This window comes from Urocampus carinirostris, chromosome 7 (assembly GCF_059441175.1).
Source record: "Urocampus carinirostris isolate Australia breed hairy pipefish chromosome 7, RoL_Ucar_1.0, whole genome shotgun sequence".
NCBI classification, from domain to species: domain Eukaryota; kingdom Metazoa; phylum Chordata; class Actinopteri; order Syngnathiformes; family Syngnathidae; genus Urocampus; species Urocampus carinirostris.
In genome coordinates, this window is record NC_142355.1 from 19,873,617 (window position 1) to 19,898,757 (window position 25,141).

General features: G+C 37.9%; 1 protein-coding gene across 1 annotated transcript in view; it reads right to left on the reverse strand.

Annotated features, from left to right (window-relative positions):
- Positions 1–1,330: 1,330 nt before the first annotated feature.
- Positions 1,331–25,141, reverse strand: part of LOC148362590 (anoctamin-9) — a 29,371-nt gene continuing 5,560 nt past the window's right edge. The window contains exons 2-24 of the mRNA XM_088340048.1: positions 24,785–24,859; positions 23,395–23,517; positions 23,186–23,322; positions 22,126–22,175; positions 21,989–22,047; positions 18,415–18,494; positions 17,932–18,066; positions 17,035–17,128; positions 16,903–16,963; positions 14,055–14,137; positions 13,857–13,961; positions 12,057–12,221; positions 11,942–11,978; positions 7,569–7,680; positions 7,440–7,497; positions 7,277–7,374; positions 6,994–7,190; positions 6,770–6,922; positions 5,350–5,497; positions 3,952–4,074; positions 3,795–3,888; positions 3,623–3,735; positions 1,331–2,316 (exon numbers count right to left, since the gene is read on the reverse strand). Coding sequence (XP_088196174.1) covers positions 2,292–2,316; positions 3,623–3,735; positions 3,795–3,888; positions 3,952–4,074; positions 5,350–5,497; positions 6,770–6,922; positions 6,994–7,190; positions 7,277–7,374; positions 7,440–7,497; positions 7,569–7,680; positions 11,942–11,978; positions 12,057–12,221; positions 13,857–13,961; positions 14,055–14,137; positions 16,903–16,963; positions 17,035–17,128; positions 17,932–18,066; positions 18,415–18,494; positions 21,989–22,047; positions 22,126–22,175; positions 23,186–23,322; positions 23,395–23,517; positions 24,785–24,859 — 2,325 coding nt within the window. The 3' untranslated portion in view covers positions 1,331–2,291. The remainder of the gene's footprint in view (positions 2,317–3,622; positions 3,736–3,794; positions 3,889–3,951; positions 4,075–5,349; positions 5,498–6,769; positions 6,923–6,993; positions 7,191–7,276; positions 7,375–7,439; positions 7,498–7,568; positions 7,681–11,941; positions 11,979–12,056; positions 12,222–13,856; positions 13,962–14,054; positions 14,138–16,902; positions 16,964–17,034; positions 17,129–17,931; positions 18,067–18,414; positions 18,495–21,988; positions 22,048–22,125; positions 22,176–23,185; positions 23,323–23,394; positions 23,518–24,784; positions 24,860–25,141) is intronic.

The following is a 25,141-nucleotide window of genomic DNA, read 5'->3' on the forward strand; positions in this document are numbered from 1 at the left end:
ATGCAAACTCCACACAGGAAGGTTTGATCTCATGACCTCAGAACTGTGCCCAGAGTGCTCAAACAACTGCTCCATTAAATTATACAATGACGTTAATGCAAAATTCTGAAATGACCTCAAATTAAAAACAATTTAAAATGAATGAAGGCAACGGGAGTGATACTTGAGCGGTTTGTTATTGTAATGCAGAATTTGAGTTTATGGGACACAATATTTATATATTTGCTTTTTTATATAGGCCTGAAAAGTACACTTTTCACCATTTTTTCCCCTCGTCTTCTTCAAATCCTAATGTGTCATTGCCAGTGTTCGGGATAACGCCATTATAAATAACACCCTTTTTTTTCAGTAACAGGGTAATATCACAAATGAGTGCTATACTAAATTAACAATAGTTAACATCTCATTTAAGGAAACCGGTGTTCCTTCTCAGTGGTTCCTGCATTTTTACACACATTTTCTTCCAAAACTGCTGCTGTCTCCTTACTAAGAGAAGGCTTGTAAGCTATCATAGACAGAGAGGAATGGAGGGTGAGAATGAGGACAGAGGGAATGAGAGGGATTCGATAGTTAATATTGCTTTGCTATCGACTTTTATTGTGAACAAAATGTTTGAAGTGCAGTAGCAGATTTCTACTTGATCAGTTGTCTCGGGTTGTGAAGGTTTGGTTTATTATTTTTTTTTACACTGCAGTGTTAACCACATTGAACTGTTAACTTTTGTTGTGTGAAAATACGTGAAGTACAGTAGCATATGTCTACTCGAGGAGTTGTCTGACTAGAGATTGTTTTTTTTAAGAGTGAAACTTAATTTATATTATTTTACGATTAATTTATGTGAACAGATCACTTGAGGTACAGTAGGCTAGGTCTACTTGACCAGTTGTCTAAGGTTATGAGACTTTAATTTATTAGCCTAGGTTTATATTGTTTACTGCCTGTTATTTCATTATATAATATTGTTTAATTTTCCTTTATGCATTACTTCAAGCGTAGGGTAAATCTGTTGCTGGTGAGTTGCAATACATATTACAAGGTTCTGTAACAGGTGTATGTTCTCTTTTCAGCTGTATCAAATAATGCTCAGAAAATTTCAACCACTTTTTAAAAAAAGTAACAGAAATACTTTACTTTAAGGAAGAAGTAGTAAGACAATTTATTTTTTGGAGGAAACTTGCCCAACACTGGTCACACAAGGTTAATGCAAAAATCCTAGTTTTTCTTTTATCCAGATTAACTTCTAATCAAGTTTCCTAATACGTATTCAGATTTTGCAAAAACAAAAAAACGTTTTTACAGTACTTTTGTCAAATTAATGCTTGAGCCCGAAAACGTTTTTACAGTACTTTTATTTGTCAAATAAATGCTTGAGCCTGTAAACAGGTGATGCTCTTTGAATTCAGGGTAAAATAGAGTATTCAATTGTATATTAATAGTAAAAAAAAACTTTTCTACTTCCCGAATTTCGCCTATCACAGGTTCTTTATGGAATATAACAAAAGTTCACTGTGTTAATATTGTGGCAAAAGATTACACATTGTTTACCAATTATACAAATATTGATTCATTAGATCTACCTTCAAATTGTCTTTTGGAGTAATGTAGAGAATGTTACTGCCTGCTCCTCGAAACCACCAGAAGACTTGTACCTCGTGTCAGGGCCACTATGAAAATCAGTCCAAATGACACTGACAAATAATTGTAAACATTGTCTATACGTATGTATAAACCTGCGTCGGCAGTAGACATTTTCAAAGATTATCTACTTGGCATACTTCTTCAATGTTTATCAACAGTCAAATATAAAAAATTCTTAAATTTTTTAGGAAAATGCAACATTGTGTTAATTTCCTTACAAAACATTACAATGCAAAACATTTCCCTCGGTCCTTTGGCAACAATGGTGAATTCCACAACACTTTTACACAATATAAGGCAACATTGTAATACGATTCATAAAGACCAAGTAATATAAATTATGGTAAAGCGAGGACCACATGTAAGTCACAATTTCAGAAAACTAACATTCAGTGCGTTTCGACGAAATAGTACCGATGAGCTCATTGAAAAACAACAGAAAATAGAGTGACTGTACACTTGTTTCGTCTGCCCCTTTTATAAGTGGGAGTCCAAACAGCCATTCTTTGTGATGGAGAAACCGTCGAAGCCCTCTCTGAACACTTCAAGGTGACTAATGGCTTGGAAGTTGACTCATCTCAACTGCGATCGGTGGGACGCTTTCAATGCACAAGGCAACGCTGGGTTCACATTCCGTTCGATCCGGCATGACGTCAGCGTTGGTTCTCTTCAAAAGATCTGTGGAGAATTATTGGCTCTTAATGACAGGAACTGGAGGCCCTTCAAGGTGACAACGTATTTTTTCATATCTTGAAAATAAGTGACGCGAGTATTATACGGACAACGTGAAAAGAGCATGCAGAGTACCCATAGCGGGTATTGAAGTACAAAGGACATTCCGATGTTTCGCCGCATGTTCTTTTCCGGGACCAGACTGATTATTCAGATTATGAAAAAATAGAGTTGGAGAAAAGCAATGCAGTTAAGGACATTCAGATAAAATCACTCTGGACCAATTGATGGAGACGCGTTCTCCCACCAAAAGGCATGCAAGAATGCTTCGGCCCTTCTCTTATAGCGAAAAAGTTGAACATGCAGCATTGCAGACGCTCAGAATTCAGATCTCACATTCAAAGCAAAAAATGGGAACTACCTGTTCATAATTAGTACTGCACATTGCTCTTCAAGGTTACGTGATAAGGCCATTGCTTGAAAGTACACTCATCAGCAAGTAAATACTTCACTAAAATATGTGGATAAATATGAGATGCATTTAAAACAACTATATACAGAGACCCCTGGCAAATTAATTTGCATTTCAGTTATCTCTGGTTCACTCCTTAGCGGTAAAAAATAAAGAAGTCGGAAAAAAAAAAAAAAAAAAAAAAAAACTAGAAAGAAAAAGCTCCAACAACAACGGATGCTTCCTGCACTTGTGTGACGTTTCTGGCAGCCAAGATTCAAGCCGATTGGATATTCGATTTGGAAAAAAAAAATGTCAAAAGAAAAAAATGCTCTCAGGAAGCGCAGTATATTTAAAGTGCCAAAATTAGTCAAAATTTTGTTGATTTAAACTTCTACACATGTACAAGCAGTTCATGTCATGGGAACCTGTCGTGGGTTCAAATCCAGCTCCAGACTTTCTGTGCGGAGTTTGTATGTTCTCCCCGTGCTTGCGTGGGTTTCCTCCGGGCACTCCGGTTTCCTCCCACATTCCAAAGACATGCATTTCAGGTTAATTGGCCGGTCCAAATTGTCCCTAGGTGTGAATGAGCGAATGAGTTGTCTGTCCCTGTGTGCCCTGCGATTGGCTGGCAACCAGTTCAGGGTGTCCCCTGCCCACTGCTCGCTGGGATGGGCTCCAGCCCCCCGCGACCCTACTGAGGATAAGCGGTACGGCTAATGAGATGAGACATGTACAAGTAAAAGATGAGTTAAGCTACTCAAACTAGAATCGGTATGACAAAAGAGTATTAGTGAACATCCCTAAAACAGTAAGAACTCCTTTTCTGTACATGGTGACAGGACAATTTATAAACCTCACCTGAGCTCTTCTTTCAACCTTTTTAGTTTATCAAAGAGGCTGTCGTTCTTGACCTGCATGGGGGCGGCGGGGACAAACCAGGCTGCGATAAATTTGCATATGACCACGATGTGCTGAAAGTAGAAATAACAGTCATACACTACATTATTGTTACCGAGTTGTCAAATCTTACCTCAAATAGGATAACAAACGCAAAGCGAATCGCTAAAATGAGCCAGAATTGCGGCTTGAGCTCGTACTCCTCGCTGTCTCTGTAGTCTTTGTAGCTGTGACGGTGAGGCAATATTACTTTACAAATACGGAAGTTTCCCCAACAAATGCTAACCAACCTGCAGGAAGAGACGTTCATTCCATTCGGTGTCACCATCTGAAGAGGCAAAAACTCCTTACGGATTTCCAGGTTGTCCATGCTGGCAGTGGACAGTGTGTTGTTTATGTAGCCAGACATGCAACTGGGAAAAGAGACGAAGAGGCGATTGGGAAAAGAACGGCAATATGTTAATACAGACGCTCCCTTACTTACGACCATTCGACTCACGAAAAACGGTAGATACGAACATTGTTTTCGGTATGTCGAAAAATATCCGGACATTGCTGCAAGTTAGGTTTTTTATTGTGTGCACCTTTTTCGGAGTAGAGGAAAGCGTTGTACTGCTTCTTTCCGCTGCTACCAGCGTGTGGTAGCGCTGTGAGAGGCCACCCAGCTTCCACCCCAAAGTAGAAATCAGGCTTCCTCTTCCTAGTTCGTGTGTAAACATACAGTACTACGTGTACTGTATCTAGACGCTAAGAACTTTGACGTTTTTAATGTTTAATATCTCGTGCATCCATCCAATATGCTTAGTGTAAAGAAGAGGCGAGCTGTTTCATTTGAAATGAATAAGCAAGCTTGATGCGGTTGAGAAAATGGTTGGATCGCTTTTTTTCGGCCACTTTTTACCACAGAGGAGAAAGTGGCCTAACTCTTGAAGCTCATCTTCCAAAAGTAAGTTAAACTTTATTTATCTTTACAGCGCATATTATGTTATGAAATGTTTATTTTTTTTAGCACAAAACGATACAGGTTACTTGTACAGGCCTTAAAGAATTCTCATGCCAGCGTGGGGAGGGGGCCCTATCGTGGATGGAGAGCCGGAGCTAGCTAAGCGGCTAGCGGCGTTAGTCTTTGGTACCGTCCGTAATCATGGTAAATGTGAACCCTCTACCAAATAAGACCGATGAACTGGCACTGCTGGTGAAAAACATCAAAGCGCTCTGGGAGTGCAGTTTGCTGTGTTTTATGGAAACGTGGCTCACGTCTAGCATCCCGGACGCTAACGTGGAGCCACTCGGAGCTACCCTACTTCAGCTCTGTTAGACAGAGACACGAAAGCCTGCGAGAAGCGGAGAGGAGGTGGACTCGCTAACACGAGGTGGTGTATCCCTGGGCACAAAGATTTCCATCTGCTGCCGGGATGTCGAACTTTTGGACTAGCGTGTGACGTCATCCACTCCGTTGTGGCTAAACTACAACAAAGCACCACAAGAGCATCCTGTTAATCTGTAATAAACAACAAAGGAAACTGCTGGAAGTGTGAATTTCCCTACAGGGATGAATAAACTATCTATCTATCTAAACATACAAAATATAGCACTGAAGCAACTTACGAACAAATTCAACTTACAAAGGATTGTTCGTAAGTAGAACAGAGTCTGTACTGAGTTCCGAATGAAAATGAGGAGCTCACTCGATATCTGTGGCTGTGCCATTGGCGCAAGGCCCATAGCGGTAACGGTACACCAGGCGAGGGATGAAGTCGGACGAAACGCCAATAACCAGCCCGTTTGCGATGACGGCCAAGACTCCGATCGCCTCCAGCAGATTGATCCACACGCCTGAAGGACAAACAAACACACGGACGAATGAAGATACATTGATTTAAATAAGACTCTTAAATACCGAGAGTATTTATAACTGTTCTCACTGTTTTGACCACCTACAAAATGTTGACAACTGAACAAGTGGAACTTGTTGTATAACGGAGACAATAATACTGACACAAGCACATCCTACCTTTGAATCAATCCTACCATTTTTCAAAATTCCCTTTACACAGCTGAACAATATGCAACTGAATGCTTTTGTGTTTTGAAATCAAGTTTTCACAATTTTGACATTAAGTGCCACCAACGAAAATACTGACAACTAAAGTAGAACACAAGCATATGAGACCCTCAAAATAATACTTCGATCATCTTTTTTGACTTCATTTTACACATCTTAATAATGAGCAACATTTGAGGGATAGTTTAACATTGGGTTTCGACATATTGGATAAGACTGACTGGAGATAGTACCAAAAAATAATGGAATTTGCTTCTGTTTTCCCACATACTATGTTACGGAGATTCACCGTTATAAGGATCAATACTAGATTCAAGTAATGAGTAGTTTAACAATATTAATACATTTTATTTATTTAATAGTATATAGTATTCAATATATGCAATAAATATACGCCACAGAATTGTCCTGAGTTGTGGGTGATTTCACGTGACAATTGTCTTTGATTCTGCCTTTTTCAATTTGTTTTACATTTTTGTTTATTTTGGAGGATCAAGTACACAGCTCTGATATTGTAAAAAATCTTTTCATAAGTGCCACGAACAAGTAAATCATGAACTATAAGCATTTTAATTTAAAAAGGATCCATGACTAAAATGCAATAGTATATTGCTAGAACATGAGAAACACAAGGTAACAACGCATCTACATTGAAGTATTATACATAATGTGGACACATTTTGATTAAAATTATTTCTGGAGAAGAAAGGGGGCTATACAAAAAAACATTACTTGACTCAACACTTTGAGAAATTGTTATTTGATCAAAAACAATACTGTTACACATGGACACTTAATATAAAATATACTCCTAGTCATATATTCTTTATGTTAGAAAGAAACTAACAAAAAAAAAACGGAAAAAAATACACATTACAAAGTCTTCTCAATAGTAGGGTGAGTGCACTATGCTGACACCCAGTGGCCAAATCATACACATCTAGATAAAGTCATTAAAATTGCTTTGTTTCACGAATTTTTCTGGAGTACAATCTAGCTCTTGATTTGATGTATACAATTTTGTGCACCGTTGTCCCACTCACCAATATCATTGGTCTTCTTGGGCACCATCCTGCGCTCCAGAGTGACCATCTTGATGGCGTCCAGGCGGATCTCGATGACATTATTGATGAGGGCAAGCAGAGGAGCCAGAGGAAACGCTGCCACGAAAATGGTGGTGAAGCTAAACTGGATCACTGTATGGAACAAAAAGAGAAAATCAAGCAAAGAAGCCACTTCACATTTTTTCCTCTTTAAAAATACGTGCCCATCTCTAGGAACTCTTTGAAGAGGCTAAAAGAGTCTACATAATTGAGGCGATAGTTGTTGAGCCAGTCCCGAAGTTTGCAGTTATCACAGAGTTCGGATCCGTGCTTGGCCTGAGATTCTTCTTTTAGGTAGCAGTGGGCGCATTTCCTCTGAAGCTTGTGAGTCCTTCTCCTCTTCAGCCACTTCCCAAACCAGCTGATGCCAGCATGAGTAAAAAAAGAACAAGCTATTTTGAAAGCAGTATTGTGAAGGCAGGCAGGGTATTTGGTCTTCATACATACGGGCCGGTGAACTCAAAGATGTTGCTGATGGTTTGTTTGAGGACCATTATGATGGCCATTTGCACAAAGAGATCTGTGAGACATCCACTGGGATGACACTGAGTAAAGGGACACAAAAAAGTCACGTGCTAAAGAAAAAAAATGCAATGTTTTAACACCTTACCTCTTCCAACCTCCATTTACTGGCGATTCGCACATATTGACCGGGGTGACCATTGATCCTGTGGATTAGGTTTAAAACAGAAAGCCGTGATCAGAGAAGTGCATCTGAAGGCGCTCGAGTGTTTCTTACCTGCCAAGAAAAAAGGCTACGTAGAAGAGCGAGGAGAAGTAGGTGAAGAACTGGAAGGTGAACATCTTGACGGTAAAACTCCTCTCGGTGGTCGTGAATGATCGAGTTTTCTCTGCCCAAAAGAAATAAGCAGTTGTGTGTATCTCGAAGCAGTTACTGTGGCATTTTTTGGAGCTCCCCAATACATTTCTTAAAAAATAAACAAGAAAAAAACTTTGTGCCCACCTATATTCAGAAACGAGATTTGTTTCTCACCCCAAAATATCCGTTTGGAATGTAATGTTCCATCAGTATGTTCAATTCAGCAATTTGGGCTAGTATGCTAATGGTGTGAATGGTATGTTTCAGTTTGACTAAATACTGAATACAGTCCTGTGCAGTAAACTGTGCAAGATATGTATATGTATTCGAAGAAAAACAAACTTGATTCTGTAAAAAAGGAAAAAAAAAACACGTTCTATGTCAGAATGCTGTTCATAGACTTAAGTTCAGCATTCAATACAATCATCCCCCAGCAACTCCTCAATAAACTAGTTGGAGATCAACACCTCAATGTGCAACTGGCAGCTAGACTTCCTGACCGTGAGACCTCAGGCAGTTCGGGTCAGGAGAAACACATCCAAGCACCACAATATCTTGCACACCTTCTACAGAGGCACCATTGAGAGCATCCTGACCTTTGGCATCACCATATGGTACGGGGCCTGCTAGAGTTCCTATAATAAGACCCTCCAGCGCACGATGAGAGCCGCAGAAAAAATAATCAGTGCCTCTCTCCCATCCCTTCCTGACCTGTACACCTCTGGCCTCACCAGCAAAGATCCACCCACCCAGCCCGCAGCCTCTTCAGCCTGCTGCGATCAGACAGGAGACTGCAGAGCCTGCGGGCCAGGACCAGCAGACTGCGGGACAGCCATCCCTTCTCACAGCCACTCTCTCCCGATTGGCCTATCCTCCTAGAGTCCGACTCTCCCCCTTTTAAATTTTCATTTGTATTTTTTTCAACAAATGGACATACACCTACTGCCTCCAGGAAACTGCATCACTTTAACAATTTAACTCTTTAGGACCAAAATAAACAAATCTTACTCATTGCAAAATCATGTTCTCATTGCTCAGAACTTTTTGCACAACTCAGAACTTTTTGTTTACAAGGTACCACTATGCACTTCATGACTTAAGTGTGCACTGTCTATCTGTCGTACTGTCCACATGTGCAACATCCATTGCAGCCTGGTCCTCCTGGAACGGGGATTACCTCATGTGCAGTCCTTTCTCAAGGTTTCTTCATTTTCCTCATGTTCAGGTTTTTGAGTTTTTCCTTGCCCTCATGTCGGTTTTAGATCAGGGGATGGTGTCTTAATCGTCTGTGGTTTGCAATAATCTGTGGTCTGTGCAGCCCTTTGAGACTCTTTGTGATTAAGGGCTATACAAATAAACATGCCTTGACATGTGTGTCTTAGTGTAGTGTGTCCTAGTATTGTTTGTTTTTATTTTCTAGACACCGAGGGCCTAGAGAAACGCAATTTCAACTCTCTGTTTTTGCTGTAGAATTCAAAATAAAGCTGACTTTAGAAAAAAACGTTTTTTGATACATTTTTATGGGAAAAAGTAACCACTTCCCAAATATGTTGCTACTAAAATTAATAATTCAAATTTAGATATTTCTATTAAAAAACTAACGCTGAATTGAACTAGAACAAAAAGAAAGGAGAAAAAAACAGCAGCATGTATCCCATCATATAATTCCCTCACAGGCTGCCATGTAAGGTCGCTACTAAGCAACTTCCTCAGCTGTAATCGACACCACTGCGCTTTCCTTTCCGGAGTTTTACTGCAGCTTCACGTGACTGATTCTGGTGGCCCACTTCCAAAGTTCATTTAATCTTAGTCACTTAATTGTTGACCACACCTCGATTAGTCTTTGCTTTCCCTTCAATTTGAATACATCAAATCAAACTTTTTGTCAAGAACTACTTCAAAAACCCTAAAGTGCTGTACTAAAAAGTACATTACAAAAAAGTAAACTCATGAATATACATTTACTTTGTGTCATCTATAACAATGTTTACACACAGGCACCAAAACGCTTCCAGTTGAATTTCAAAATAAAAAGCTTTTCAGCTTCCTGTTTGTCTTACAGCCTGACACATGCCACTCGTCTCACTAGTTTTTGGGTAACACAGAAAAACTCAACCAGGTCACTAATCACTTCACAGTTAAAGCAGCCCGTTTCATGTTTGTTGCAACCAAAACTCTTAATTATAAAGCGATGTGAAAAGATATCAAGAATGTTTTGTAGCGTTTGGGTATGCGAGCGTGTGGGCCTGATGCTCTTGCTTTGCTCAACGCGGGAATGCGGGCAGGCTAAATTTGGCTTGCCCTTAACTCTTGAAACCAGTTCGGACTGTCAATCAATTATGAACAACATTTCGACTGCTGATGAAAAAATACATGTGGACACTTTATAATCATAATAATAACGTGGCTCTTATGTTTTTAATTATATTTTCCACAGTGTAAATTCGATTATTACAAAATACATATACAATGCCGTGAAAAATTATTCGCCCCTTCCTGGTTTTCTTTTTTTGTATATTCATCACTTAAATGTTTTAGATCATCAAACCAATTTTAATATCTCAAGGAATCTGTTGACCTGGAATGTTAAGGAATGTTAACCTGACTGCCCATTTTGCACATCTGGTTAGCTACTCCTCTTGCACTATCGGCACTATGGTAAAATACTATACGTAGCCATAATACAATACAACTTTTACTGATATCTGTACATTCAAGGAAACTGTGCGGGTCAGATGTATCGACATTTCGTTCTGTATACACGTGTACTAGAATGACAATAAAGTAGATCTGAATCTGAATCAACCCAATGAAACAGAATGCAGATTTGAAATGTTGATTGCATTAATAAATGAACACAAAAAAAAATATCTGGCCCTATGTAAAAAAGTAACTGCCCCTTTAACTCAATAGGGAGTTGGGCCACCTTTGGCAGCCATGACAGAAATCAAACGTTTACAATAGTTGGGAATGAGTCCTTCAAAAAGCTCTAGAGGAATTTTGGCCCACTCTTCTTTGCAAAATTGTTTTAAATCTGCCTATTGGCCGGTTGAAAATATTTTGGTTTTTATTCTTCATATTTCTAAATACTTGTTTATACTGTTCATATTCTAGCTGTTATTCATTATTCAATGTCTTACTGCTGTAACAAAAGAAATGTACTCATTGTGGGACCAATAAAGAATTAGCTTACCTTTTTTAGCATGAACTGCTGGTTTAAGGTCACACCACAGCATCTCAATTAGATTTAAATCTAGGGTTCAGAACCCTCATTTGGTTGCTTTTTTTTTGAGTCATTCAGGAGGTAGACTTGGTGTGGTTCCCATGTTGCATGGTTCAAGAGCGCTTGAGTTTGAGGGAAAGAACTGATGGCCGAAAATTCCCCTTCAGGTTCTTCTGGTAAACACCAGAATTTATTATTCCGTCAACTATAGCCCCAGACCATCATACTTCTACGACCATGCTTAACTGTTGGCATCATGTCCTTTCTGTCAAATGCTATTCCCTTTTTACGCCAGATATAACGGGCTGCACATCTTTCAAAAAATTCTTAAGGATAATCAAGATGATTTTTGGCAAATGTGAAACAACTTTTGTGACATCAGTGGCTTTCACCAAGGATTTCTCCCATGGATGCTATTTTTGGCTAGTGTCTTTCTTATACTGGAGTCATGGACACTGACCTTACCCAAGGCCAGCAAGGTCTTCAGTTCCTTGGATGTTATTCGAGGTTCCTATGTAACCTAATGGATGAGCAGTTGTCGCACTTTTGGGGTAATCTTAGTTGGTCAAAGGTTTGCCATTGTTCCCAGTTTTCTCTATTCATGGATGATGGCTCCGACAGTGGTTCACTGGAGCCACACAGCCTTGGAAATGGCTTTGTAACCTTTTCTGGACTGACCACTGCTTTTTCTTATTTCTTCTATGATTTCTATGGATCGTGGTGTGTCAAGTGTGTTTTTGAGATTTTGTAGCCTTCTTCGCTTTGTCTCATTTTGGGTGATTTTTGTTATTCAAAACAAGTGGTGGCAATCAATTGAACTCATCTTTCCCAAAACTGTGGTTAGTCACAATTACTTTGTGATTTAAGAAGGGGTGGGGGCAATAATTTTTTTCACATAGGCTTGATTCTTTTTTTTTTTTTGCGTTTTGCATTTCCTTGGATTGTCACTGTGTGATATAAAAATAGATTTGACGATCTGAAACATCGATGAGCATTAAATATGCAGGAAGGTGGCAAAAACTTTCATGGCATTGTACACATAAATACGGATAAAGAGTAAATACTGTACCTAATTTACAGAGTTTCATGGCCACGCTTCGGTTGACCTGCAAGCACAAAGTGATCAGCTTCACTATAAAGAAGTCAAACTGAGGAAATAAATACGCTCTAAAACCATTTTGTACCCGGGTCATGATGGTGATGATCAGGTAATGAAGGACGGCGCCCATCATCATGGCGATGCTATTAGCATGCGTGCTGACAAACTCCCACGAACCTTCGGCCAACTGCACCGCGGCGATCACCCTGAACACCACCAGCGCGTGCGTCAGGCCGATGATGACCAAGATCTGCGGGAACGTGTTTTTTTTTTAAGACATGATCAGAAAAAAAGCATTAAGTCTGTTTAACATGACAGCTCATTTGCTGCATGCCTACCAAAATATAGGTTTAACATGGATAACCATCAACAGAACTGAATGTTTTAAAAAAATAATGGTTGCCAAGACATTTAACGATTTAATCTATAATTTAAAAAAAAGCTAAAACACTGCATGCTAAAATACATCTTAAGAACTGTGCCAACAAGAGCAAAAGCACTTTTTTTCCCTCTTCACTAGAAGCAGTGACAATCTGTTCAAATGAGTTACAGCTCACTGTTCTAGATCATTATTTTTCAACCAATTTGAGACCTCGTCTGGTGTACCACATTAAAATTACCCAATTTCAAGTCATTAGTGATAACAACTTGGTTATTACTTTCACAAATGACCATATTATAACTTCCTTCCTGAAATGACTCATTGACGTTGCTGTTGCCTAGAAGACAAGAGGGTTCTTGTTTGAATGCTCATTTTTTACTCACCCAAGTGAGTAGGCATGGCTCGAACTGCTGAATTTTTTTCTAGTGATTTTTTTATAAAGCTGTTAAGTGGTCTTTGGGATGCCCAGCTGGACGTTCCATGCAGGGTTAAAATCAGGCAAATCAGGGGTCTCAAACTCTATTGATTTGAGGCCTCTGAAGCTAGGGCCCAGGTAAGATTGGGCTAAACGGGGTTTTCAGCAAAAACAGCACTGATAAAAACATTCTGCTGTTCTTAGAAAGACAGTGTTTTATATTAGATTTTGCTGTAATGTGTTGTGACAAAGAAATGAGTCCAAGGAAGATTACAAAGTACGGAGACTGATGGTGAGCAGAAAGCCCCCTTTTCTTTTCATTTTTACCCAGACTTTCACAACGAAAGACAAAAAAGAGGGAAAAATATGTATTTTTTTTTAAAAAAAGAGGATAAAAAATAGGGAAGAAGAAATTAAGGACTAAAAAGGAAATTGGGAATGAAAAGAAAAGTAGTTGAAAAGAAAGCAGAAAATGGAAAATGGAGAAAAAGAAAAAAAAAACAAAGGAAAGAAAGGAATGAGAAAGACAAAAACGTAAAAAAAGTCATTTTCTCTTTTTCTTTTTCTCATTTTTTTCCTCTCTTTTCTTGAATTTTACTTTTACTTTTATTTGTTTTTCCCTTCATTGTTCTCTTTTGTTGGTCCTCTTTTGATTTCATATTTTTAATTTTTATTTTTATTATTTCTCTTTTCCAAATTATCAAGTGCTTTTTGGGCACTTTGAGTCTCCGTATTCTGTTTACTCCCATTGTGCTTTTAGAAATCTTTTTCGGTGGCACAACAGAACACCGCGACATCTAATGGGCAAATAAAACAGACTTTCATATTAAGGCAGGGGCAAACTATCCTCCGATCAGCAAGTTTGAGATCCCTGGTGTAAATCATCCATTTTCATTTTACAGTACTCATAAATGATAATACTGCAACATGATTTACATGGTTCCCTGTCTTGACGATTTAAACCTTCAGAGATAAACAAGAGGTGAGAATTTTATTTGCCTCAACATTTTTTCTTTGATCCAAAAAAGATTGAGAAACATAATCCAGAATACTATTCACAAATATCTTTTCAAAGACTAAGCACTCACCATAATGATAACGCAGATCAAAACCAGTGTACTGCGCAGGTAGGAGTGCTTGAATTTTTTGGGTTCACAGTTAACATCGTTGACTATCTCCAAAATCAGCTCCTCCTTAAAAGGACACAGACAAAGAGAAGGAAAACAGAATGTAGGTTCAGACGAAAACTAAACCTGATACAAAAAGGATGATTGAATTCATTGTACCTCCTCCTCACACCAATCAGACACCTTCCACTCGCACACATAGGAATTTCGATGTCTTTTCCAGAACTCCAAAAACAGTGTGGCTATAAAAACAAAGATCAATTATTTTGATCAATTAGTGGATTTTTTTTTATTCTAACAGCATCTTTTAGGACTGCTAAGAGATTTTTATAATGGGAAGTAGGTCCTGACTAATTGTCCACAATTTCCACTGAAACTCAATCAAGGCCAGCTAAGTTTAAACAAAATCACCCCAATTTGTGAGTTATATTTATGTTGTTACAACATCAGTGCATTTCTTGGTTGTTAAAAACAAAGGCATTTATGGGATATTTACAACAAGATACTTTTTTAAAAAACATTATTATTTTTTCAAACAAAATCAACATCTTTTTTGTCCTTTTAAGCCGCAATGACTGTTTTGTGTTTGGTCTTTTTGTGCAGTAAAAAAAAGTTTCATAATGGGAAAACGTCAAATGTTGTGGTCGTTAAAAAAATACACCAATTTTAAGGGGATGGTTTGTGCATAAAGCTAATGAAATTGTGTCAAAACAGCATCAGCCCAATATGGGAAAAAGTAAGGGAAATAGGGTTACTTTTGAGTCAACTGCTTTTCAGGAGACACCCTTGTAAGCAAAAGATGTTCGCGGCAGTGAATGAATACATTTGCATTTATATCTTGTCATGAAAAAAGAAACTAGCCTTAAAACATGTCAAGGGAAAACATTTTAAGTGCATCACACGTCATATTCAACAGGAACTCTTAGGACCAAAGTACAAAGTCAGAACTTCGATAATCCATGCTCTACTCTTGTATCCTCAATGCATTCTTTATCTGTCTAGCTCACCACACCCTTTTATATACACCTTATGCCACTTTAGAAGACAAGCACCTCCTTCCAGTGGTGTGCTGTCCAAATAAAGTTAGGCCAACAGTCATTGGCTGAATCAATATTGTACTGCTTAACTATACATTAGTATATGTTCTAGCAGTGTCTGAAACTCATGACAAAAAGTTACAGGACCCCAGGGCAGACAACTCTAAAAAGTTGCCTGCCCAGCCATAAAGTTGCCTGCCCCATTTTTCCCAACTTGAAACACAAAGGGACGACTATTCGCAAAAAAACCCAGTGTTGCAAAGTATTAAGGATTGATAATCGGAATATATAACAGAACAACACTTTAAAATTACGTTTATTATAAATCTACTTATAACATTCATTGCATGTATATGACATCGCTGTTTTCCTTCTGCCATCAGTATGTACCTGTATTGACTCATCTTCATTCGTGCAATGTTTGTGTTGCATCGTCGGCTACAAGCCACGTGAACTCTTTCCTTGATGCTTTTAATGTACGTTTACGTTTTGTAGCGTCATAAATTTTGCTTCCTTTGAATATTTATTTTGGGGCTGAGGTTTTGGCTCGATTCCTAACCACTTATCCATTGTTCTTGTGTTCTCTGTGTGTATACTTTTGTTATGATTTGTCAATTTAATAGTGCTCTTACTCGTGATATTGCGGTAAGTCGTTAACCATTGTGTGACCGAAATTCCGAAATTTCCAAACCGATCGAGGATTTCGAAATCGGAATAAAGCAAACGTTTGATTTGAACACTGGTTCTAATAATGATCCCATTAGCCAAGAAGCGATCCGAAGGTTCGAGAGCGTTCTCCATACGGGCCCCGGTGCTGTGGAATGCTCTGCTCTCTGAGATTCGATCTGCAACCTCAGTGGAAATGTTTAAATCCAGGCTTAAAACACACTTATATTTGATATCTTATGAATGACCTATATTTCCTGTTGACGAATTCAAGTTGTATAGCCCTTAATCACAAAGAGTCTCAAAGGGCTCCACAGACCACAGATTGTTAAAAAAATACAGACTATTATTACACCATCCCCTGGTCTAAAACCTACATGAGGCCAAGGAGAAACTCAAAAACCTCAACATGAGGAAAATGGAGAAACCTTGAGAAGGGACCGCACATGAGGTAATCCCCTTCACAGGATGATGTAATGCTAAATGTAATTCACCCTGGTCATCCTGAAAGGGGGATACCACTTGTGAGGTCCCTTCTCAAGGTTTCTCTTTTTCCTCACACTGAGGTTTTGAGTTGTTCCTTGCCCGCATGTTGGTTTAAGATCAGGTAATTGTGTCATTGTAATCCTGTGCAGTCCTTTGAGACATTTTTGTGATTAAGGGCTATATAAATAAATTTGACTTGACCAGGCTGCAATGGATGTTGCAATAACAAATAATACAGATATTGTCGACATAAAATATAGGTCATTCATATGCTATTGAATAGAAGTGTGTTTTAAGCCTAGATTTAAACAGTTCCACTGAGGTTGCAGATCGTATTGTTTGTCTTTGCAACATCCATTGCAGCCTGGTCATCCTGGAAGGGGGAATCACCTCATGTGCGGTCCCTTCTCAAGGTTTCTTCATTTTTGTCATGTTGAGGTTTTCCTCGCCCTCATGTAAGTTTTAGAGGAGGGGATGGTGTAATAATAGTCTGTAGCTTGCAATAATCTGCGGTCTGTGCAAACCTGTGAGACTCTTTTAATACGTTTTTCCATGTAATCATACTCAGTTATTTCATTTTTTTTTTTAAATGACAGTTACTTTTTTGTCCTGATTCATACTAGCAACCTAGCTGCCATAGCGTAATGCAGAGCCATGAAAGGGGAGTGAATTAATGCTAAAATTAAATTCTGTATGACAGCTTCATGGCTAGCTATGGAAGGCTAAAGTAAAGAAGAAGGCATCTACAATTTCAGGTAACTAAAGCATGCATTTTGAAACATTCTCCTGATTTAAAAAAATGAGTGTTAGTGACTCACCCCAAACAGCCATCACCATGGCAAACAGCACCGTGCCTTCGTTGTCAAAGAGCAAGCTCACCTGCAGACATGAGAAATAAACAGTGAGCCTCAAGAAAAATGAAATGCAGAGAATCCGAAGAGCAAACTTACTTTGGCATACATACAAGTGTCGGACAACAGCCACACTTTGCACCTCTTGTCGCAAAGAGGGCACATGACCACATCGATGTCGCACACCTCCTTTCTAGAAGACGACAAGCACAAGTATTTTTGCAAAATTGAATTTGCCGCCTAGAACATGTTTCTAAAAACAGCTGCTTCAAAAACAACCCAATTTAGGATCAAGAGTGGATTCATCATCTATGAGTGTCAATTTGAACCAACTTTCTGGGTTTTTCTGCAAAAACAAAATTGTTTATAACAACCACACCAAAAAAGATAAAGGTCAACACATTATGAACCTCTGCAAAAACATTTTTTACCTAAACCAAACATTTAGAATACTATAATCAAATGTTAAATGTAGTAATCATTTTTCCTTAGTTTAGAACGTTCTAAAAAAAGGTTATAACTTCACAAAATCAGATACTCCCTGCATCCACCGAAAAGAATGGACTATTACATTTAAGACATAATATACATTACACACAAAAAATGTGTTGTTTGTTTAAAATAACATTACAAAATTAGGTCAGGCCTTTTTTTAAGTCACAAAAACAAATTATTGAAAAAAAAAAGTTTATAGATAGAGCTGCATTGTGCCAAAACAACACCACAAGAGCATGTATTTTATATAAATAACCATAAAAATATGGTGTATTTATATGCCTTTCTATGATAACAACTTATTATGTTCAGAATATGTTGTTACTATGTTATTACAAGGTTAATTATTGGAAGTAAGGTTAAATAGACTCAGTCAGCCACTAATAATCAATCATTTTACTAAAAAAAAAAAATCACAGTGAACTAGCATTGGTGATCTATTTCCATAACATGACTGCTGGCACCACGTTGGAGACCCCTGTTCTACATGATTCCAATTACATGAGTGGCGACGTATTGAAGAAAGCCAGGCCGTAGAGGAAGACGATGACACCGATGACAGCGGGAATAAGAAGCACATATGTATACCAGCCCAACCACAGGTAGTACAAAGCCACCTTCTCTCCAAAATAATCCCTATAAAAACAGAAAAAAAGGAAAGTCATAAACTGAGAAATGAAATAATATGGACTTTATATAAATGACTTCTGTATACAATCCAGCTCAGAACGACATCACAATGTTGTGCTCTGGGTATTCTATTTTTACCTTAGTGACACGAGCTCTAATCATCATAAGCATTAAGTGCTCTCCTATTGTGATTGCTGCAATTAAGGTGCGTGTCACGTATGATGGATGACATGCTCACTTAAATCTACTTCACGGATGGAGACAAAAAAAAAAGACAAGCAACGCGGCAGTAAAGGCTTGATGTGATGTATGGAACCATCGGAAGAGTGTGGGGAGGTGTTTCGATCGGACAACCTGACAGCCGTAATGGGTTGCCCTTGGAAACAAGCGGTCCATCGAGCCCAGCTTTCCGTCAGCTCACGCTGTTTCTTTTTCTGCATGGGTAGAAAACAAATAGAACGCGTTGAGATCATGTGGGAGCATTGTGTAGACTAGGGGTGTCAAACTTTTTGTCTCTTTCTCTCTCTGTATCTTTTTACCTTCTTTTACTCTCTCTTCATTTACCCTTCTCTATTTCTCCCTATCTATCCTACTTTTTTCTCTCCCTTCTATTTCTATTTGGATTTCTTCTCTCTCTCTTCCCCTTTTTCTCCCTTTCCCTCTTTTTTTGTCCCACCCTCTCTCCTTTTCCCTCCATCTCTTTCTCTTATTTCTTTCTCTTTCTTTCTAATCTACTAGTCCAGCCCCCCAAGAGAATGTTTGTTTTATCGTGTGGCCCTCGGGTTAAAATGAGTTTGACACTCTGATCTAGACCATAGGTGTCAAGCTCACGGCCTGCGGGCCACATCCGGCCCGGCGTATGCATTTTTAATGACAAGCCGGTTCATAGAATAACATTTCTGTTTTTAGGATTATTTTAGGGATTATTTTGTTTAGAATGCTAAAAAAAAAAAAAAAAATTATCAGAAACAAGTTTTCCTTTTTTTGGATTGCACATCTTAAATTGTTATCAGCGTTGTATTTTTTTTTTTTAAATGTGTTAAAAAAACAAGGCCAGAAATACACAAGTTTATGAACGTCACAAAGTACTTGTGCACTGCAAATGTCCAGTTAGATAATTAAGATGGAAAAAGACATAACATAATTATGCTTTCAGGTAAAAAATATTCCCAGATATTTCATCATTTTATCATATATTTTAAATATAATTGGCATTTGTTTAAGATTACTTTACATAATTTGTTAGAAAACAAAAACATAATCCTTATTTTGAGCAACATTTGCTGCACTCTTCCCCCAAAATAATTTTGCTTTTTTAAATTATTTTACTGTTAAAAACAATTTAAAAACACAGTAAAATAAGAAAAATAATACATAACATGACAAAGTATGGAAAAACTTGTTTACAAAAACAGCAAAATAAAATAAATATAAAAGTTAGAGAAAAAATCTACCTAGTTTAACCATCTATCAGTTAAACAACAATTTTACTACTGCGATTTCAAAAGGACGCATCTCCATTTTTGGCATTTCCAAGTATGTTTTTGCTATTTTGGCATGTTTATAATTGTCAAATTACATTCATGCAAAAAATAGAAGCAAAGATTTATTTTTGCAAGGCATTGCCTTTTAAACTGAGGGGAAACAAGTGCATAATTGACCATAAATAACACTCTTCTTTATACAATTGTAATAACGATAGAGACAGGCAGTAAAGCAGAGAGGTTTACAAAGTCAAAAATTTCTCCAATAGCACTATTCATTTTGCTTTATGAATGTAAAGCAACTTTGCTGTCAACTCACAGGTCCATCAGGTGCACTGCAACAAAATGTCAACACTCTTTAGCGAGAACAATAAAAAAATCAGGCCCAAAAAAATTGCACATACAGACGCTGCCCTACTTACGAACGAGATACGTTCTGGACAATTGTTGGTAAGTAGAATTTGTTCATAAGGTGTTACAGTGCTAGATTTTGTATGGAATGTATGTTTAAAGTTTATATAAGTATGTTTAAGGCTTGTAAAAGTAACCTGATTTGTTTTGTACTAAAAAAAAATAAAAAAAAAATAATAATATGCTCTATAAAGATAAAGTTGAGTTGAACTTACTTTTGGAAGATGCACTTCAAGAGGTCCTCCTCAGTGGTAAAAAGTGGCCGAAAAAAGCGTTCAGACCATTTTCTCAACCGCATCAAGCTTTCTTATCCCACTTTCATTTCAAAAGAAATGGCTTGCCTCTTCTTTACACTTAACACCAACCATATTGAATGGATGCACAAGATATTAAACAACAAAAATGTCAAAGTTCTTGGCACGTTGGAGATAGTACAGGTAGTACTGCTTGTTTACACACAAACTAGGAAATAGAAGCCTGATTTCCTCTTTGTGGTGGATGCTGGCTAACCTCTCACAGCACCACCACACGCCGGTAGTGGCGGAAAGAAGCACTACAGTGCGGTCATGTAGTCGGAAAAAGGTGCACACAATACAAAATGCAACTTACAGAAATGTCCAGATATTTTTCGACATCCCCAAAGAATGTTTGAATCTACCGTTTTATGTAAGTCGAATTGAGAGAGCGTCTGTACCCGAAACTACCAAAAAATTAAACACTATTATCAGAAAAACGATGTAATTTTCAAAATACATTTGAGTTCAGTCTTCCCTGTTATTGATAACAATAAACGAAAATACCCCATTCAGAAATAAAAGCATAAATCAGCGATATAACTTGCTCATGTAATTCTGTTTTCACTTCCTCTGGAAACAAATCCTGGGTGAAGAAAATGCTGCTGACATCCGCACATGCTTGAGAAAAATCAAACCTCACGTTTGAGTGATCTGGTGACTCACGGGCATGAAACGTCATTCCGTGACTCACGTACAGCCGCTGGCGGCCAACATGATTAGCGTCGGCCTATTGTTTGGAGCAACCTTTGCCGGGTTTGGTTTCACGCATTTTTACAGGAATGCAAAACACTTTCAGTGGCCCGTGATGAGTTCAGATTTAACAGTTGTGTCACAGGCTCTCGCTTCATGTTGTGTTAAATTGATCCCGCCTTGTTTTTCCTTTTTAACAAAAAATATTTTTGCTAGTAAAAGTAAACGATAAAACTAGTGAGCGATTTGGGTCGACCTGGAGTCGAACATGGCGATTGACCATTTCCCCTTTTTTTTTGTACTTTTGACAATATTAAATAAAAAAACTAAAAAAAAAATGGGAAAATGCTTTTTTTGTTTTTTTTAAGCAAATTGCAAATGCACCTTCACTATACTAGGGGACAGTGGAGAGCAGTGTATCCTGCCTGCAGCTTTAGATATGGTCTCTGTCGTGCGGGGGTGCACGACAGAAAACAATTGAGAAGCACTGTTTTAGGACAACTGTACTCTAGCGGCAGCAACATAAAACAGGTTATTATAGAAATAAGAGGGGGGGTTAAGAGTGGGATGCAATTTACATATAAAATCAATTAGGGCTCTGTGATAGTGAATATTTTGTCGGGCCAAATTTCAAATAAGGAAATATTGCCATGCCAAATTAGGCACAAAGTTACAGCTGATAATGAAAAAAAACCTAATCAAATTGTGGATAAAAATCACAAAAATACAACCCAATGAAGTCAGCCTTTTTTTGTTGGATCAAGACATCAGATAAACCTTTTTATATAAGGGGTGTTGGTTTTTTGTGTTAAATACTGTAGGAATTTCTAAACTCTTGCTCGCCCAAATGCCGTCTTAGAATGCAATTCTATGTAGGACCACAGAGCAGGCCACATGAAGCCCACCAATTGAAACAACCAAGTCCAAGCCCTTTCAAATATATTTTTAAACTCCAGTTTGTCTTTGCAAGGTATTAAACCACAGCTTTTGGGCCACATCTCCCGACAGTTTAATCAGAAGCACAATCAACTGCGATTGGCTATTTACCTCATGCAGGCAAAACCCTGCCTCGAAAACCTTCATCTTCTTCAGCTCTCTCAGATCCTCTAGTAAAGATTAAGAGCACTCAAGATTAGCTTTTTCATTTTCAAAGAAGGACTGGCAGTCCAATAAACGTATCTCACCTCCTGAACTGATTGGAGTGTGATTCAAGATGAAGTGGACGACTCTTATCCTTAAAAGGAAAAAAACATAGCCATCATTTCAACAACTGAGTGCAAAATTGAAATTGCACGACACTAGAGCTCACTAATAATAAGTGTCACAGCATTAGCCTAAAGGCAAAGCTTTTCTCTTTAAAAAATGAAATTTATATTATAACTGTCACTATCTATTGACATCAACTACCTATACTGTAATCCCTCTCAGTTAACGGGACCAAAATTCTTCACAATATGTGAAAATCCGCAAAGTAACCCAGGGATAATGGATCACAACCTCTCAGGTGCCGTTCATTTTAGGCAAAAGGATCAGTAAAATGGAACTGCCACATATGACCGAAATTTGCTCTCTCGGCACTCGCTCTCAGCAATACTCTACTGGGGATAATGGATCGCACCCGCACAAGTACAGTTCACTGTTTAGTGGAGAAAATGAAAAAAAAAAAGCCGCACCAGGCCTGACAAAATTACTCTCTGCTGGATGGATAATGTGTGGCGGAATAGTTTTGACCTACAATGCACTGAGGCCACTAAGTACAAAGTAGCAAGGGAATAATACAGTAAATTCTAGAAAATATTTGTTGGAGGTCAACCAGCATAAAGGTAAATGTCTTTTTTTTAGCCTGCAACAAACAAAATCACCGTGTTTTTTTGGGCCAGCAAATCCATTTTTATTTCACCAAAGCAAGTGTATCTTGCCCTGCACCTTTCAACTACTAAAAAATCAAATAACGGCCCATAATATAAAATACATTTGGCTTTTACTTGAATGCATTGGGCCTAGAACGTAATAACCAGCCAGTAGCATAATTAAATCTTAAAAGTATCGTTTTTGATCAGAAAAACTGAGCCCATCATTTAGCAAAGCATTCAAATCAGTATGTACATCTACTTTAAGATTACATACTCCATTATTTTTCTGTCTCTTTTGAAAAACACATCTGTTCATTTGTTCTATTTTTACATTATAGGCTCCTTATCACGTTATCAGATTTTACACTTGTTAACACTCAGACAGTTTTACCTGGTACTGAGAGGGACGTTGTTCTGGTCCGAGCTCCAGTTGCAAGCATCAGAAACCTTGAGCAGGTATCTGTACTTCTCAAAGATCTCTATAGGAGCTTGCACGCCATAGAAGACCAGGTCATCGTTTATAAGTTTCTGTTCAAACAAAAGATGAATAATGGCACTCAGGTCCAAGAGAAGACGAATCTGTTGAATAGAAATGCTCACCGTAATTCTGAAATTTTTATTTTTCAGCGCCTCGATGAATTCATTTCGCTTCTTGAGGGACTCTCGATCCAGGTGCTCTCTCGTTTTAGCCACCAGGACGTAGTCGTACGACAGTGGGTTGTACTAACAAAAACAATGGGATATAAATGTAATCAATGTCATTTAAGAGAGGGAATTAATTCCATTATAAGGCCATTTATTTAAATAGTATACGTTGAGGACAGCCTGAGAGAGGCAAAAAAATGGTATAGAAGTTAATCCAGGTTAAAATGACTGGATCAGGATCTATTTGAAAAAGTCCTCCGATTCTCAGAGCCACATTGTAGATATTGGGATCAATGAGGCTAACTTATATCAAGTCATCCCTAATATTGTATATTGTCGCTGTCATTTGGAAACAAAAAGAAAAAACGTCTCAGTTTTTATAATTTATGTTTTTTTTTCGCCTTTATGAAATGTTTACAATGTAAATTGAGTCATGTACGAAACAACACCCAAAGGGGTTTATTTACGGCAATCCAAAAAATTGTAAATTATATTAGAAAGTCCCCCAATTAAAGTAAGTTCGGTTATATTTCTTCTTGATTTTATATTTTGCGTTAAAAAGGAAAAACACTTTTCGTTTGCATAACCAGGATATTCTAATAAAAAGCCCTTAAGTTGGTTGGCAAACATTTCTTTTTAGGGAAAATGTAAAAAATTGTGTTTTTTATGATGTATACCAGTGATTTTCAACCACTGTGCCGCGACACACTAGTGTGCCATGAAAAATTGTCAGGTGTGCCATGAGAAATTATCCAATGTCACTTTTTAAAATTTTATAAAACATGTATGAATGATTTTCTGCAAATATTATGTCAATGTCAATTGTCTGTGCTGTAAAAACTGGGGGTAATATAAATCATGCTGTAATCAAACATACTCTTCAGTGTCATTTGATAACATTTTTTGGTTAGTGGTGTGCCGCAAAAAATTTCCAATGTAAAAAATGTGCCCTGGCTCAAAAAAGGTTACAAAAACACTGATGTATACAAAAGGAACAAGACTTCCTGTGTGTATATTTTTTCATCCAACAAGGGTTCCAAAAATATTTCAATTTGCACTTAGTGGCAACAAAATCACTGGCACTATCCAAAAATTGCAAACAAGTTTCTATTGACATTGTCAATCAGGAGAAACATTTGAAATGCAGTGAGGTTGCAACCGTCAGTGGCACAGAACTGCTAATTTTGTGTCTCACATAGCCAAATAAAACATTATCTTTGAAAAGCTAAAAGCTCTTGGAACAGATTTCGATGTCTGGACAAATCAAAGGTCCCTGTAATTAAGCCAAACAAAAACCAAAAAGTGAAGATAAGTTAATGGGGATTTTTCCATTTCATTTACTTACCAAAGGAGGAAGTGGCATCTGCTCGTTGCCATTTTCTCTCACGACTCCCATTAACTCCAGTAGCTCAATGCTGTGCTATTGAACACAACAAAGAGCAAAATATGATTTAAAACCCTGAATAATTCCTTTTCAAACACACAAACCTTGTTTGAAATACGAGTTAGAGGAATTATATCCTGGTTGCTGAGAAAATCTACAGGTAGATTATTATCTGGACGACAACAGAATTGATCTCTCCCGTTGGCGAAAGTGTGTGTGTTTTTGTGTAAAATGCTGCCGTTTATCACCCTTCTGAGGCCATTGTGACTCACCGCCGTGCGTGGACGAGGTTAATCGAATTTGACAGAGGCGCATGTG